At 44.9% G+C, this 18,469-nt stretch overlaps 1 protein-coding gene across 4 annotated transcripts in view; it reads right to left on the bottom strand.

The window, feature by feature from the left end:
* PTPN4 (protein tyrosine phosphatase non-receptor type 4) overlaps nucleotides 1-18,469 on the bottom strand; it is a 214,436-nt gene that overhangs the window by 92,655 nt on the left and 103,312 nt on the right. For all 4 annotated transcript variants that reach the window (XM_034785419.1, XM_034785420.1, XM_034785421.1 and 1 more), the window contains one exon: nucleotides 10,235-10,298. In XM_034785419.1, coding sequence (XP_034641310.1) covers nucleotides 10,235-10,298 — 64 coding nt within the window. The remainder of the gene's footprint in view (nucleotides 1-10,234; nucleotides 10,299-18,469) is intronic.

Raw genomic sequence — 18,469 nt, 5'->3', positions numbered from 1 at the left:
ATGGCCCAAGTCTGCCTCAGAAACCACGGACGGTGATCTCGAGGGCCACGGTGGTGCCGTGGAACGGTGCCAGTCCAGGACCGGAGAGCAGCGCTTTCTTGACCGGACCGTGATTGGGAGTGGCGCCTTGTCAACCGGGAACGGTACCGGTGCCCTCAGGACCGGGAACGACTGCTAGTGGTCGGCCTCGGGGATCGCGTGACTGAAACGTCCCGGTGCCTGTTCGGATAAGGAGCCGGGGAACGCTGGACCGGTGCCGGGCATTTGCTAGGGCAAGTCGCCTGTGAGGCTCTCTGCGCTGAGGGTAGCCAGGAGTCCACCGAGGCGGAGCTCGACCGGGACCAGCGCAGTGAACGGTGCCGAGATGGTGACCTTGATGGGTGCACCGGTTTGCCTCTGGATGGCAGTCTCGGTATCGGCCCCGGATGCTTGTCTTTGGCCTGGAGGGGGCTCTCCGCGGACAATTCAATGAAGTCCCTTGCTGCCTCAAACGTGTCCAGCATGGAGGGCTGTTCCAGAAGCTCCTCCAGCCCTTCCCCCTCACTTGAGCTTATCCCGGGGCTCGATGGACCTTTCGGCGCCGGAGCCACTGGCACCAGGATCTGTCCTGGGGCAGCAATGCCCTTTAGCGCACTGAAGTCCTTCACAGGTGCTACCTTTTTATGTGGGGAGCGCCCTCGGGCCTTGGGTTGGCCCTTTGATTTGGTCGGCGAAGACGACCGGGGCAGGGGGCGGTCCTGTTGTTTCGGTGCCGTAGGCTTAGGGTGTCCCACTGGTGCAGGATCACGGACCGATGCCAGGACACTCCGCACCAAGGCTGACGGTGCCGCGGTCAGATGAGTCAAAGTGGAGGGCTGTAATGCAGCCTCCATGAGTAGCTGTTTAAGCCGAAAGTCTCTCTCTTTCTTAGTTCTGGGCTTGAAAGCCTTACAGATCTTGCAGCGCTCTTTCTGGTGTGATTCCCCCAGGCAAAGGAGACACGAGTCGTGGGGATTGATAATCGGTATAGGCTTGCGGCACGTGGCACAAGCCTTGGGCGTGCAGGATGCCCCGTCACCCAGGGCCAGTGTCGGAATGTAACCAAACACCTAAAACTAAGGAGCTTAACTATCTTCTAACAAACTGCTAACTACTAACATTAACACTGATAACTATTAACACTAAGGGACACTCTCAGGTGAGAGATAAAAGTTGTTCCAACGCCGGACGGCAAGAAGGAACTGAGGGAGGGTCGGGTCAGCAGGTGTATATATACGCTAGAGTGGGGCGCCGCTCTGGCGGGGGGGGGCCCTGCCGGCCCGACGAGAGCCGCTGAGGGAAAAAGTTTCCGACGTCCATGCACGCAACGCGCACACCTAATGTGTAATGGACATGAACAATCACTCGAAGAAGAAGAATAGCTTGAATAAGATTTTTGGTAGTTTGGGTAGTCAACAGTTTCTAGGTTTGACTAAATATCAGTTTTAAGTAGATGACATTTAAAAGAGTTAAATATGAGTTTGCCATTTATTTGGCTATTCATGTCTGAGATCTCCAAGGAATGAAAATGAAGTCCTTGCTGTTTGTGTGCATCTGATAAGCAGAGCGTAAAAGGATGAGGATAATTTGTTGATATAGATGAGGTGACTTGTGTGAGAAATTGAAGACATTCTTTAGCATTTAGTACATTCTGCTATAAGTAGCAAGATACCTTGTATATGAAAGGTTGGAAAATATAAAAAAGATAAGGAACTTATATTTGTGCCAATCTGATTATCCTGCCGGGATCTAGTAAACACTCATCGAAAACATTCACTCAAAAAAAAAAAAAAAAATCACAATAAGAGAAAGTTAAGGGTTTGCAAGGTCCTTTTCCTGAAGCCTTGGCATACTAGTATTTCTCTCAACTATTTTCTAGAGAAGTAATAATTCATTGTGTCCCAAATTTAGAACATTTTCTATATTTAATTGTTTGGGGCCAGACCTTTAGCTTCTTAAGTGGTAGGGCAAATACGGGATGTATGTACAGCTGCTACACATGCAGTTTCTCTTCTGTGAACAAGAAGGGTCTCCCCCAGCAGTGCTTTCAAACTAACAACCTTTTACAATCACATTATGTAATTATTTAAAGAAAAACGTACACAGTAATGGATCAGTTGAGCAGGAGGCATTTCAAATACATAATAATTAGTATCTAAATAATAGAGTTTTTCAACACTGTTTACCAAAAGTCAAAACTTCAACAGTGTGTGAAAAATGCAAATAAAATAAAATGGACTACAAAGGGGTTCTTTAAATTCTTACCCTTCAAAACTGAAATATTTAAATTTCTTCTCTTAAAATATTTCATGAAAACAAATTACACAGTCCAAAAGGCTGGCATAATCATGTGGGGTAATATTTTCAAAAGCATCAAAGTGACTAACAAATCTAATTCCCATTTAAAAGAGAATTAACATTTACAAATCAATCGGACTTGGGCTTTCAAGTGCCTAAGTCACTTTCAGAAATTTTACCTGTGATCACTAACTCACTTCACAGGTAGGTGAAAAACCTTAGTCTTCGACTTAATTCTTAGAGCTCATTTAAAGGGTATGGGTTCTCCAGTGAAAACGGTAAGCATCTATTGTGTTATTACATACATTTCAAATAACTTTGAGGTCACAACAGGTACAGTGAGACAGAGGCTTGTGTGACTGCTAATTACATCAGAACCTCAAACTGTTCAGCATTGCAGGTAAACCTGGATTATCTGAACAGCTCAAGGGACTTCCAAAAAAATGTGGATAATAAAGTGTTTCAGATAAACAGAATTTGCTTTTATGAGAGTTTTCAATATAAGAGTATATATCTATTTTTCTTGGTTTATGCAACATTTTGAAACCAGAAAAACACTTCTATTATTCATACACAAAGGTGACTCCATACCTTTTGGCAGATTTTTTTTAAAACTATTTTCAGATGTATTTACATGTAATAATTTTTAAAGCATTGCATGGGGTTTTAACCATATGGTTTTTTGTAAAGTCACAAGAAGGTCAGTATGTGCTGTATTAGGTAAGACTCCATACAACTCTATGAAAAATGCATCCCCATAGAATCTGATCTCATTTCACTTGCGAATGGTAGAATTCAGACATCAGAGATAATCAGACCAATTACAATCCTCCAAGTTGTTTGCTTAAATTAATTTAGATATTGCTATCCTAGTTGTTAAGAAGGTTTAAAGCCAAATTCTAATCTCAGATTTGGCTACTTCGCTCCTGCAAACTACACACACACCTGGAGCCAAAATCTGACCTTTGGGGTATTATAGGTCAGTATACTGTTTAAAAACTGCCTTCTTTTCCATAAATATTATTTAACATACATGATATATCACACTGCTGAGATATTCCCCAAACTTGCAATCTTATCATTCTTAAATTGCGCTTTTATGCCTCAATTCAGGCTGTTGCTAATTCCTGCTATTTCTTCCTTCACACAACATCCAAAATCCATCCCTTCTTGTCTATGTCTACCACCAAAACATTTGCCTTTGCCTTAATAATCTCCTTCCTGGACTACTACTTGGCCTTAGTGATACTCACCATGCTCCAAAATGCAGCTGTCAAACCTTGCTTGCGAGTCTGACCACATCATCCTCTTTATAAGTCTCTTCTTCTAGCCTGACTGCTCCTGCTGCACCAATTTCGAATCCTTCAGCTTCACTTTTAAAATTCTGCACAGCTCTGTTCCTGGGCACAGCTATATCACTGGTCACCAACAACTCTCATGGTAAGATCCTACAGTACACCTATTCCCTCTCTATCCCTATAGCCCTATTTTCCTTCTCTAATAAGCACCTCCCATGTCATCTCCTATACTTGGAATATCTTCCTTAATAATGTACATTACATACACCTCCCCACCTTCTCAATCTACTTAGTTATTACGCATTCAGTGGTCCACTGATTTCCTTTAAAGAATAAACAAGAACCATATCAAGACAGACCTAACCTGATGTGTTAATTGTATCACCTTATTCTTGGTATTAATACGAGGTTACTTATCAGGATCTAACTGGAGGTTCTTCGAGATGTGTGGTCCTTATCTGTATTCCACAAAGGGTTATGTGCATGTTCCATGCACCCAGAGCCAGAGCTTTTCAAAGCAGTATTGCTCGGCGGTCCATACACGAGCCCTTGTATTGCCTTGCGGTTTCACCCAAGGCTATAAAGAGCGGGGCGGCCCGGCCATGTCTCCATTTTCTTCTCCACTGCAGACCTACATAGCCACAGCAGAGAGGAAAGAGGGTGGGACTGAAATACAGATCGGGACCACACATCTTGAAGAACCTCGTTACAAGTAACCAAACCTCCTCCTCTTCTTAAATGACGGTCCCTATTGTATTCCACAGAGGGTGATTGACAAGCAGTACCTTGAGAGGCAGAGGGTGCGAGGACGATGGCTGAACCGTAGAATGGAGGACCACTGTGCCGAATGAGGTATACGTCGCAGAATCATGTACCAGAGCATAGTCAGAGGAAAAGGTGTGTTCTGAACTCCATGTGGCCACCTTACATATATCCACAAGGGGCACGTCGTGTAACGCGGCTGCTGATGCTTGCACTCTCGTGGAATGGGCTCATATCTCATCTGGTGGGGAGAGCCCTGACAAGTGATAGCAGCGCATAATGCACCCTGAGACCCACTTACAGATTCTCTGGGTGGAAATGGCCTGCCCTTTAATTCTCTCCACTATGGTAACAAATAGTCTGGGAGACTTCCGGATTGGCTTTGTCCTTTGTAGATAAAAGGCCAGGGCACTTCACACATTGAGGGAATTAAGCTGCCATTCCTTCTTCGAGGCATGTGGTTTTGGAAAGAAGGTAGGTGGATGTATGGGTTAGTTGAGGTGGAATTGTGAAACTACCTTTGGCAGAAACTTGGGATGCAGTCGTAGTGAGATCCTGTCCTTATGGAACATGGTAAAAAGGGGAGTTTTGCCATCATGGCTCCCAGCTCACCAACCATTCTTGCTGAGGTAATGGCAACAAGGAAAGCAACCTTTCTGGAGAGGCCAGAGAGAGTGCAGGAGGCCAAGGGATGGGTAAAAATCGACTGATCTGCCACGGGAGGATGGAAAGCACTAATGGTGGCTGCATGCACTCTGACAGAGCTGAGAGCAAGTCCCAAGACATTCACATGGAAGAGATCTGGGATGCCCACAGATTCAGGGTCAAGACCTGGCTGTTGGGCCCAGCAGGTGAAGCGTATCCATTTGGCCTGATAGGATCGCCTCGTGGAGTCCTTTTGGCTACTGGAAAGGATGTCTTGCACTGCCAATCAGCATTCTCATGCTAATAGTGGTGTCCATCCAAACACCATGCTGTCAGATGTAGCATCAATGGATCTGGTTGCCTGATGCCTAGATGCTGGTGTCTTGTGTCAGCAGTTCCGGAAATGTCTGGAGTGGGAGTGGAGGTTGTTTTGACATGCAGATAAGAGGAGGGAACCAGAATTGGTGAGGCCAGAATGGAGTGATCAGAATGGCCATCGCTCTCTCCCACCAGAGTTTGTAGAGGACACAGGATAGGAGCGTGTGTGGGGGGGGAAGGTGTAGTTTGTCCGGTGTGACCAATCGACAACCAGAGTGTCGCCCAGTGAGCAGGCACTGAGTCCTCTGCTGGAGTAATATTGGGTGCATTTGATCTTGGTGTGAGATGCAAAGAGGTCTCTAATTCACGTTCTGCATGCCAGGCAGGTAGGCTGCTGACAAAAGAATATGATGTTCAATGCACCATTCTCAAGAGGCGAATCACTTCCATAAACAGCACTGGGGACCTCATGTCCCGTTGTTTATGTAGTATACTGTGATGGTGTTGTCTGATGACGAAGACGTGACAATAGCGGATAGCTGGTAAGAACACATGCTTTGTGTACTGCCCGAAGTTTGAGAATGTTTATGTGCATCCTGGCCTCTCACATGGTCCAGGTGCTTTGTCATGTAATCTTTAATATGAGTGCCCCAGCCTGTTATGACTGTCACAGTCTGCAAGGATGGAAGGAAGAGCATCTAGCAGCAAACTTGTATCGGGTCTGTCCAACACACTGAAGAGAAGGGACGACCTCCAATGGAAGGCTGATGGATTGGTGTCCATGGATTGGTGCATAGGAGAATAGACTCTTTGCAGCCATAGCTGTAAACAGCAAAAGGTGCAGGCGGGCAAAGGGTGTAACGTATGTGCACGCCACAATGTGCCACAGGTTGGAGAGGCAGGTACTGGCTGAGACCAAAGGGCTGGAGTTTATCAGGGCTATTTGGTCCAGTAGGCTCTGGAATCTGTCCTGTGGCAGAAATGCTCATGCGGAGATGCATGATGCACACTCCTATGAATTCCAGGGACTGAGTAGGGTGCAAAGTTGATTTTTCTATGTTGCTGTTAACTCCTAGCAGAGAAGAAGCTGGGATGTCAATGCTTGAGCTTCCTCTTTGGACTGCGCTGCCAGAAGTCAGTCATCCAGGTATGGAAAGGAAAGGATTCCCTGATGTTGTAGGTGAGCCGCTATTCCCAGAGAAAACCTTTGTAAAATTTTGTTGGGCAGTGGTGCGTCCAAATGGGAAAATCCTGTATTGGAAGTACTGATGCCCCGCTTTGAACCTCAGGAGCCTTCTGTGGGTCTGATGTACGCTGATATGGACGTAGGCATCTTGCATGTTGAGAGCCATAAACCAACATGCCTTTTCCTAGTGAGGGAATGACAGTTGCAAGCATGACCATACATAATTTCGGAATGCGAACTGAGCAGGTGAGGTGTTGGAGATGCAAGATTGGCTCCATCCCCTTTCTTCTTGGGTACCAGGAAATAGTTGGAATAGAACCCTGTGCCCCAAAAGGCTGCAGGGATTGACTCCTTTACTCCTCTCTGTAGGAGGGAGTCCACCTCTAGGGTAAGAATACTGTCAATGAGGAGGGATCTCCACGCCGGGGGGGTCAGGGTGGGAGATGTAGAGGCGCAGTCATAAACTCTGTGGTGCAAGACCCACTTACCCGTTGTTCTAGCTCTCCAAGCTGGTAGAAAGAGTTTGAGACCACCCACATGGAGGGTAGGAGTGTTGGTGTATGAAGTGGCTGATGGCTCTCTAGGTGCACTCTGAAACACCATTTTCGCGATGATTGAGTGTGTTGTGCAGAGGTCTGCGTTACCAGAACAGGCGGATGAGCTCTATGTACCTTAGGGCGCTTCTGAGGAGGTTTGTATGTCCGTTAGTGGTAGAAGTGAGGAGTTTTATAGCATTGGGCTGGTAGTGTACAACAACATTTTCTCTTTGATGCTGGTGTATATAAGCCCAAGGATAATAAGGTGGCTCTAGAGTCTTTTAGAGAGTGCAAGGAATCATCAGTTTTCTGGTTGAAGAGGTGTGATTCGTCAAAGGGAAGGTCCTCAACTGTGTTCTGCACCTTTCTAGGGAAACCTGAGGAGCGTAACCAGGATTTCCTCCTCATGACAATTCCAGTCGCTAATACACGTGAGGATGTGTCCGCTGAATCAACTGCAGCCTAAAGTATGAACCTGGCAACCAACTTGCCCTCCCTGTCTGCTGGGGTGGAGCGAGGGTGGTGTTTGGTCTGCTCTGACACAGCTTCTACCAAAGAGTTATGTGAAGGGTGTGAAAATAAAAATTCTGATCCTTTGCAAGGGTGGCAGGGGCTTAGTACCTTTTCTCAGCCTCCTTTGGGGTCAGTCCTGGCCAGGGTATGCTACATGGTGCATGCCAGTTGAAGAATGGCATCATTGCTTGGTAAGGCCACCCTTTCCAATGCCAATACGTGCAGAATGTCTAGTAACTGGCACTGACTACTCTGCATCTCTTCCAGTGGCATCTCAAGAGCATTGGCTATTCTCCATAGGAGTTCTTGAAACTGACAACAGTCAGCTAGCAGGGAGGAAGGTATCGATGACACAGCTGCATCTGGAGACCACAAAGGGAATTTCTCTGGATCCACTGGCACCATCGGAGCCAGGCTGATCGGTGCATCATCTAACCCCATTTCTGAATATCTATCGGATAAAGGGTTGGATGGTGAAACAGGGAAGTTCTCCCAAGCTGAATGAGACTGTTCCTAAGGCGAATATTTGGGCCAACATGGCCAACTCAATTGATCCTGCTGTTGTTGTACTTGTGCCCAAAGAGCCGGATACCAGCTTCTTGGATATGGCAAAGGAGGAAACTACCATGGAGCCATCGGAACCCTCAGGTAGTTGTGTTTCCAGAACAGAGGCGGCAGACTGAGCCAAACATTCTGGTCTTCGGAGTCTTGCGTGAATGGCGGTGCTGATGGAGCCATCAGAACGGGATGCATTAGAAAGGTATGGCCAGCAGGAGGTAGATATAATGCAAGAGATGGAGCCCTCTGCAGAGGTGAGTGCACCAGAACATGTGGAGACCACACTCCTTCCAAGGCTAACAGTTCGTGAGGACAGGAGCACTTCCGATTTTTCCCCAGAGTCAGTGGTATCCTGTTTATTGACAGGACCAGAACTGGTAAAGGGGCGTGGTCTCAGGACAGAAAATTTGAGGGATGCTGGCAGAGCGGAGGCAGGTGGGAAACAGCATCAGGGATCTGGTGAACCGTGTGGCCTCTTATCACTCTTGTGCGCCTTGGAGCGTGTAGCTCCTCCGTGGCTAGAACTCATGGATGATGCAGTGTCCTTCTTGAGTTTAGATGAAGACTTACTACTATGCTTATGCGTGTGATTCCATGGCTCATGGCTAGGCCCTGACATGGGGTCTGTAGCTTTGGTAGCAGCAGATCCAGACAGAGGCTCCGCAGTACCACTCTTGAATTGCTCAGGCCAATGTACGGGGGATTCTGTGGCCAGGATCCGACTTCAGGACCACAGCTACCTCCATGAGGTGTTTCTTGAAGCGGAGAGATTGGCCTTCCCGTGTACACGGGAAGGAGGAGCAGATACTGCACCTGGAAGCAATGTGGACTTTCCCCAAAGAGTACAAACAGCATTGGTGTTTGTCACTGATGGAAAATGAGCAAAGGCAGGAAGCACAGACTTTGAATCCTGGTGTCTTTGGCATAATACAGTACCGAGACCCAGGAGCTTGGGGGGAAGTGGCAGTGAAAGAGGGATTTGTTTGATGAGAAAAACCGCCAGAGCGGCATCCAAGGTCCTTATTTATAAAAACTGCTAGGAATTACTAAAGTACAATGAAAAACAATAAAATCCTAACTACAAACAAAAATAAGAACTCTTTTTGTAAAATATTTTGAAAATGCGTCCCTAAGAACAAGAGGCCAGCAAACGCTCTGACTCAGACCATCCAGCGGTGAGAAGGAACTGAAGAAACCACAAGGCAATACAAGGACATATGCACGAACCACCAAGCAATACTACTTGGAAAAGCTCTGGCTCTGGGTGCATGGCATATGTGCAGTGAATTGCAATAGGGACCATCACTTAAAGAACTATGTCTTTCCATTTCCCACGCCTTTTCTCTTCCCCAGTGACTTGTCTTATCAGTGCAGACTGTAAACTCTTTTGGGCATGGACAACAAGGTCATTACTCACGGAGTTCAGTATCACGCAGTCCTATGGCATTGCATTACAGATGTCAAATAACCATAATCAGCAAAATATTTATGCTTTATAGAAAACTTCAATAACTTTTCAGACATATTTCAAAAAAGTTAGAAGTCTCTAAAAGTAGCACGATTTATATATTATGCTGCCTGGAATTGTATAAGATATCGTCATCAATTTTCCATTTAAATTTAAGTAGGACAAAGCCAGTCTATGTTAATAAAGTCAGACAAATATAAATAAAAAAACAGCATATTTAACTAAAAGTTTACTTACAAACTCAAACCTTCAAATAAATATCAAGTATTATGTTTAACTTCAATTTAACTTGATTTCTACTCAAACCAAAATTAAAACTAAGACCATGTTTTATTTTCTTACTGATTTAAGAGCAGATGATTTTAGCCAGTCTACATATGCAGAATTTAAAATCTTCTAATATTTAAGACAACTCAATCAAAACAAATTACAACCAGAAGTGTTTTAAAATAGTCTAATTGCCCTTTGGATAATTACTGAATTATGAAGAAAGCTGGTAGAACTGAATGTTTTATTATAGGTAAAGACACAGAATCAACATAACAAGAGGGAAAGGATAATACAGTCTTTTCTTTATGGGGAAATTTCATTGCTATTATTTTTCAGACCACCAAATTTTAAGACGAGTACTCACCAAGTCTCTCCTAAGTTGAATAAAAAACTGTTTGCACTTAAAAGAAATTTTTACAATCTTCAACCTAAATGAAAAATGAAATAAAATCAGAATATTTATACACTTTTAGTATAATAAAATCATATTAAAACAATTACGGTACATTTATTGAAAGGTATGTTTTTTTACAGAGAACTAATTTAATTCATATGAAATTTCATTTGGCAGGAAATAACTAAAAAAAATAATGGCTATATTAGTAGTTTGTATGATTTAAGTTTTGTAAACGAAGGCACTCTCCCGATGTATATTTCATTGGTATGTTGGTAATTTTTTAAATAATTGTTCCACGTACACATCTTTCAGTATTACTGTAAATCCTTAATAAATTCTCTATTATTTTTTAAGAGCTTCTGTTACTTCCTGAGAAATCACCATCTCTGCAGGGGTCATATCTTATTTATTAGAAACATACTACAACAACGTTGAAGCAATAACTAAATTTATGTGACACTCCTGGGATTAATGTGTCACTTAAAAGAAAGTTAGAGGCTGGTCACAGCAGTGCAGGATGGGGAAATACACCAGGGATAAAAATCAGCCTCAGGCAGTAGCAATAGAGAAAAGAAACTAATTCCAACCTAAAATAGGTTATATCTAATAGTCATGAATAAGTTGCAATTCATTTTGTAAAATTAAGTCTAGTTTTTAAAATGTAAAATATTCTTAGAACAGAATATTTCAATATACTTTTTGTAAAAGCCCCCTTGTACATTACTAATTGAAGATCACTTACTAATTCCTGTATTCTATCCATGCCAGAGCAGCTTTCTGAAATAATGGCAACATCTGAAAGTTGGAGTCCTCATTACAATACATCCTGCTGTGTTTTACTACTTTAGACTACTTTAAGAGATTTTCTGCTGTTCTGTTAAAGCAACTTCCTGTGACCTATGGAATGGAGGCTGCTTCCTTGTTGCTGAAGAAGTCCCTTTATCTAGTAAAGTCAATTACAGCACAGGAACCCAAGGTCAAGTGTATTCTTTGACAAGTGCTGCCACCTTGTTATATGCAACTTGCTCATTTTGACAAAATGCTATGGTCAGTTATAAGGAACTCAGGGTAAAGAGAATCTCTAACTGTCCAAGCTAGCGAAGCAGGTCCTTTATGTCAAATTCCAGGACAGTCAGCCTGAAACACAGGCCTTAGACCTACCATCAAATTCTTTTAGTAAAGAATTTGTTAATGGGCTTGTATCCCTATTTAAAAAGTAACTGGACTCATGGCAGATACATATGCTATAAACAGTTACAATACACCTTTCCCACATTTTGGAAAACCTACTAAATGAAAAGATACAGGTTTGTTGAAGTAAAAAAAAAATCAGAACAAATGTTACAAAATACCTGCTTTTCACTCAGAACTAAATCAATGGCTATTATAAGAATAAATACAAAAATAGTCAGTTTATGCAGACAGTTATGTTAAGTGAAGTTTCTTCAATGTGCCCCCATAGTAACCCACTGATGTCCTGTCATCATTTCAATAAGAGTCCCCTTCTCACTAGGTCTACAAAAAAGCCTTATCACAGGTGTAAGTAAGACAAAGAGTAAGGGACTGGGAAATCCAAGTGTTTGTTTTCCTTTTGAACAAGAACTTTTCCACAAAACCAAGCAAAGAAGCACGATCACTGGGTAAACAAACCTGCATGAAGTGCACTTATTAACTGGAGTTTATACCGTATTTTGTTAAATCAAAATTATATGGGGTATAATGACAACTTTCAACTTCTGTAATTTGAAGAAGATGGCAATGATATAATGCGGGGTGGGCAAACTAAGGCCCCTGAGCTCCCGCTGGGGAGCAGGGGCTAGGGCTTGCCCCACTCCGGCACTTCAGCCGGAGAGCAGGGTTGGGGGCCACTCCACACGGCTCCCGGAAGCAGCGGCATGGCCCCACTCCAGCTCCTACGCGCTCCAATGGCCCCCTCCAGCACTCCAATGGGAGCTGTGGGGGCAGTGCCTGCGGATGGGGCAGCATGCAGAGCCGTCTGACCGCACCTCCATGTAGGAGACAGAGAAGGGACATGTCGCTGCTTCCGGGAGACACTTGAGGTAAGCGCCGCCCGGAGCCTGCACCCGAGCCTCTCCCTACCCCCCAACCACCTGCCCCAGCCCTGATCCCCCTTCCACCCTCCGAACCCCTCGGTCCCAGCCCAGAGCACCCTCCTACACCCCAAACTTCTTATCCCCAGCCCCGGCCCAGAGCCCACACCTCCAGCCAGAGCCTGCACCCCAACCTCCTGCCTCAGCCCTAATCACCCTCCCGCCCTCTGAACCCCTCGGTCCCAGCCCAGAGCACCCTCCTACACCCCAAATTTCTCATCCCCAGCCGGAGCCCTCCCCTCCCAAATCCCACTCCTCTACCCTAGCCCCAAGACCACTCCCACACCCTGAACTTCTCATTTCTGGCTCCACCCCAGAGCCTGCAACCCCAAACCAAAGCTCTCACCCCCTCCTACACCCCAACCCCGATTTTGTGAGCATTCATGGCTCACCATACAATTTCTATTCCCAGATGTAGCCCTTGGGCCAAAAAGTTTGCCCACCCCTGATCTAAAGGGTACCAGGCTATACTCCTCTGGGTGTTTCTGAAAATACTTGCCATCCAGCACAATTTGCTCCATTCAAAAGGCAATAAAATTTACTCCTGAGAAGATTTTTTTTCAATGAGGTCCAAAGATAAGCTGTGTCAGTCAGGGATGATGGAGCAATATTCGAAAATGAAGTGAAAAGCACCACGGTCAGGAAATCATCCCAACCCTCCCTTTAATTTGGTGACAGAATCTTGACAAGTGGGTCAAAGTCACCTTGAACCTTCACCAGCATGCCAGCTATGGAACTTTTCATGTTCTCTGTATGTATAAATATCTTCTGTCTGTGTGTTCCACTCTGTGCAGCTGAAGAAGTAAGCTGTAGCCTACGAAAGCTTATGCTGAAATAAATTTGTTAGTCTCTAAGATGCCACAAGTATTCCTGTTCTTTTAGCTATGGAACTGTTTCCCTGGTTACACTTGCCAAATTCTGCTTCACCTCTTTCTCCAGCTTTGTGATGTAACTGAGGTCAAAGGAAAACGACCATCACCCATTTACTCTTAAGAATAAAATAAATTGCTAATAAAGTTAATGAGGTGCAAAACTAGCTTTATAAACCTAGGATAAAGTCCATGCCAAGTAACTGGTTAGCAAGTGCACAAAGCATTACAAACATAATCAAGGTGTATTCAGACTTTGCCAAGTATGCATTTTTTGATCTCTAAGCACATTCAACATAAAAAAAAAAAAAATGATGCCTATCATAACCTTCCCAACTCCTTCGAGCCAGGAAAAATCTGAGAAAACAAGATCAGCAAATCCAGACACTGGTGAACAAAGGTGAAGGGAAATCTCACTCCATCACTGACCACAGCCTGGATTAATCAGGTTAGTAACCACACAAAACAGTTTTGCTGACTGTGACTTTGCTGATGGTAGATGTGAAGAAACTTCTCTGCATCCTTCTGCCACGGGCATGGTGTAAGATTTCAAAATTTCATTATGAAACAATTGATAGAACTCAGACCAAGAGACTGTCTGATATCTAGCCTTTTGCTTCATCAGTTGCAAGTCAACTAAATACAATGGGAACTCGTGAGGAAGGAGCCAAGGAAGAGCGCGTTTAGGATGGTACAGGATAACATCTTACTAGATCATTGACAAAGTGGTCCATTAGTCAGACAATCGTTTCTTTAGCCTGCAAAACACACATACATACACACACACACACACACACCTTCATTATCTCTAAGCCTAGCCTCAAAATCAAGATACAGAGTGTGACCAACTATATAAACTGCATCAGAAAGCAGGGGCAGACCCAAGTGGTGTCATGGTAGCCAGTAAATCCTGACCTAACCTATAGCATTCATCCTCCAATTGCATATTCAAATTACTCAGAATTTAGAACAAATTAAGAGACTTCAAATGATACTGCAGAAAAATCCTCAGGCACTCAGATAATACTATGACTTGGGGGCGGGGGGGAAGGGGCACATAAATAGATCAGGATTGCATCAACTCAAGGACAGACTTTTTGGTGTAGCAAGATCATCTATGCACATATGCAGATCTCCTCACAATATTGATGAATCCTAAAATTCGCACATAAAGTGGATATGCTGCATCAGATCTATCTGTATCTCCAGGGAATCTGCAATCCTCGAACAGAGTTCCTGGAACTGTTTAAAATCATCTCCCATGGTGGGCATGATTGTTTCATCCAGGGAAGAGGATGAAAATTTGGCACCTGGTGCAGGGTCCTGGTCCAAAGTCTCCTTTAATTCCTTGACTGCCTCTCCCGGAGGGTCAGATGGTCCAGGTACAAAGGGTGAAGGAGAATGCCTCGATCTCACCCTGAGTGGACTGGGAGGCTTAGGGTATTGTTGGCAGTACTCTGCCCATGCATCCCAGAAAGGACACTGAGGTAGAAATGGCATCCATATGTGGCATCTATATGTGCCTGTACCAGCCTGGAGTTTTAGGTCCTGGGTGATAATCATCACGTTCTTGTGGATCTTGTCTAGTAACTGTGTGGGTAGGTGAGGAGTAGATTTTCCCTTCATCCTCATCACTAGATAAAGTAGGAGCTGATCTGTGCAGTGTAGTAAGTTGCCTTGGTACCGAGCATGCAGCACTGAGGTGGCTACCAAGGAGTGGAGACTCCGGTGCTGAGGAGACCAGAAGATCTTTGTGACAGAGAAACTGTTGCGGTACTGAGAGCATCAGTACCAAAGAAGGTGTTGTCAGCAGTACCGATGACTTTGCCGCTGTTGTTGGTGCCAAGGGTCGTGCAGAAGGTGGCGCCACAGCCTGTAGCATTGCCGAGCTGCTCGGTGCCACATGTTTGAGTGGCTCTGGTGGTACCGAGGCAGGGATTGTAGATCTCCCTTTACTGCCTTTTTCCAAGCCAGCCTGCTTAGGGTCTTTTGCTTGCGTGGTACTCACAGTACCGGATGGTGCCGCTACCTCAGAGGTGGAAGGTCTTGGTGCAGTTGGTACCGATGGAGACTACTGAGTCGGCGCTTTTTGGCGTATTCCCAAGGAGGGGAGTTCGGAACCCGCTTCTTTGCTGCCTTCTTGGCAGAGTGCTCCTTCCCCTGAGCGTGTGGAGGAGAACCTGTCAGATGCCGCTGTAGGAAACTGTTGCCCTGGAGGGGTCTGTGATCCCGGATTGGATGTGGGCCATAAAGACTTCTCCATCCTGAGAAATTTTAGCTCTATGTCTCTCTCCTTTCTGGCATAGACTTTCAAGTTGTGGCAGTGGGAGCACTTTTGAGGTACTTGTCTCACTGAGGCAGCAGACACACAGAGTGCCCATGACAAACTTAGATTGAGAAGCGGCAAGTGAGGCAACATTTAAAACGGGGGGAGGTGGGCATGCCTCTCAAAGGAGGGGGAGGTGGGCATGCCCCTCAAAGGAGGGGGAGGAGGGATAGCTCAGTGGTTTGAGCATTGGCCTGCTAAACCCAGGGTTGTGAGTTCAATCCTTGGGGCAAAATCAGTACTTGGTCCTGCTAGTGAAGGCAGGGGGCTGGACTCTGACCTTTCGGGGTCCCTTCCAGTTCTAGGAGATAGGAAATCTCCATATATATTAAATATATATATATTAAAAGGAGGGTTCCTCTCATGAGGGAGGGTAACTATGCTACACCAAGGGGTGTCATAACAACTGAAATTTAAATTCCTAAGAAAAAAAAAGGGGGCTTGTTTTTTTTAAGAAAATAAACAGGGATGGGTAAGTAATTATTGACTAATTATTGACTAACTATTAACTAATTACTAACCAGCTAATATTCTAAAGTTAAATTAGAGTACAGAGACACTGCTAAATGCTCCGTCTCAAGCTAAGGGCAGTAGAGAAGGAACTGAGGGAAGGTTGGTCACACAGCACTATGTAACTGCCAGAGGTGGTGTGAGACAGAGACAACGCATGTGCGACCCAACCAGGCACTGCTACTAACAATCTCCAACTACAAGAGTCGGGGAGCAGATTCATCTAAAGGGACTACAGGGACGCTCCTTGACGAAGAACTGACTTGCTACTAAAAATCTCCGATTACAAGCATGGGAAGCAGATTCACCTATAGTGACCACAGGGACACTCCTTGAAGAAGAACTGACTTGCTCCAGGTCACACGGGAGCTTTGTAGTGGAGCAGGAACCTGAACTCAGGTCTCCTGAATCCCAGGCTAGAACTTTAACCATAGATGCATTATTTTTAAGGGTAAGAAATATTTCCTTATATTTAAGTTTTTTCTGTTACTTAAGAAACAGACCTGAAACAGATGCTGAATCATGTAATTTTCAGGAATACTCAGCACCCACAGTCACAGATAGATTTCATCGAAAGCTCAGAAAAGAAGAACTATTTCATCAATGCAGAAACACTTCACAGTTTATACTTAAGTGGCTCTTAGCAGAATTACCACATTGACTAAAGTGATCATAGTATAATACAGTTCTGTAGCACATAGGGCTAGCTTGCCTTTATTATATTCACCGCTTTGCCTTCGTTATATTCCAGGCTTGGCCAAACTTGCTGTCTGAGCTGCATATGACAATCTTCAATAGTCTGAGAGCTGGGGCATGCCTGCCAGGGCTCAGGGTTTCAGCCCCACTCCTGCTGAAGCCCCGAGCCCCAGCAAGTGCACCCCATGGGCTTGAAGCCTCAAGACCCCCCACCTTGCTTGGCAGAAGGCAACATATGAGGGGGGCTCATGGGGTCACATGCCTGCCCCCGCCCCCAGATTTTTGCCAGGGTTTGCTGGCCCCACTTGGTTACATGGCGCTTCTGGCCTCTCTCCTTGCATGGCAGCTGCTGGAGCCAGCAAGCAAGGAGCTGTGGCCGTGGGAAGAGGCAGTGACAAACAGCTGGGAACTGCAGGGAGAGCTGCTGCTTTTGCTGCTGCCTCTCCCTGCGGAGCTAAATCAGCGGTCCCTCCCTGAAGCTGTTTGCTGTTGTCTCTCCACATGGAGCTAACACCTGGGAGCTGCAGGGAAGGGCTGCTGAGGGAAAGAGAAGGAGCAGGCCTGGAGGGGCATGACGCAAGCAGGCACCAGTCATCTCTGGCAAAAGCCCATAGCCCCACCACTCTGCCTCAGGGCAGAAGTCTCGAGCTCCCCCAACCCCAGTCTGATAGTGGGAGAACGGAGGGAAGTATGGGGGGCTCTGCAAGCTGCACTTTAACTGTAAAAGAGCTAACTGTAAAACAGGTGGCTTGCGAGACACGGTTTGGCCACACCTGTTATATTCTGCCTTTATTATATTCAGCAGTAATGTGCAAGGAACCTACAGGCCTGTATTCCGTAAGATTTTGGCTTCAGCAGTGAGCACAAAGCTTGAGGCCTATGAACTTTGGCACAGATAAATGACCCAATGGGAACCCGTAAGTTTTGGGGAACTAGAAATAAGAGTTCCAGGGGGAATTCTGTCCACACAGCTAGCCACAAAAAAATGTGCTAACATCAGCTTTTCAAAAGTTTTGGAAAGAACATCCAATTGCAAGATTGCCATGGCAATAAATTGATGCATATATAATATGTTGAAATCATTAATCTACTAACCTATAAAAGAACACCTCAACATTAGTAGGATGAGAAAATACAAATAAGGAAGAGGGGAGAAACCCCTACTGAATATACATTAGACATGGTGGAGTCAGGGTAACATATTATAAAGGTTACATCCCAACCAGTGGGCAGTGAAAGAGAGAGATGTAGTCCTTGGAAGATGCCAAAATGATGGCCACTGATGATGATGAAGATGATAATGGCTAGTATTTCAGGTTGTTCTGCAATGGATGGGGTGAATATGGATATTTAGATGTACTTTCTGTATTATTATTATTTATCTTATTGAGTTGGAGTGTTTGTGACTTTGCTAAATGTTATTAACAAATTACTGTAAATATAGAAAAGTCCCTATAGTGTGCGTGTTGCAACTATGCACATCAGAGTTCCCAATTATATGACTTGCATCTGAAGAAGTGAGGTTCTTACCCACGAAAGCTTATGCTCCCATTACGTCTGTTAGTCTTAAAGGTGCCACAGGACCCTCTGTTGCTTTTTACAGATTCAGACTAACACGGCTACCCCTCTGATACTTGACCCAATTATATAGTAATTTTAAAACTATTGGGCCTGATCTTGGGACAAGAAC

Source organism: Trachemys scripta, chromosome 11 (assembly GCF_013100865.1).
Source record: "Trachemys scripta elegans isolate TJP31775 chromosome 11, CAS_Tse_1.0, whole genome shotgun sequence".
In the NCBI taxonomy this organism is placed as follows: domain Eukaryota; kingdom Metazoa; phylum Chordata; order Testudines; family Emydidae; genus Trachemys; species Trachemys scripta.
Note: the sequence above shows the minus strand (reverse complement) of the source record. Positions and strands in the feature narration are given on the sequence as shown.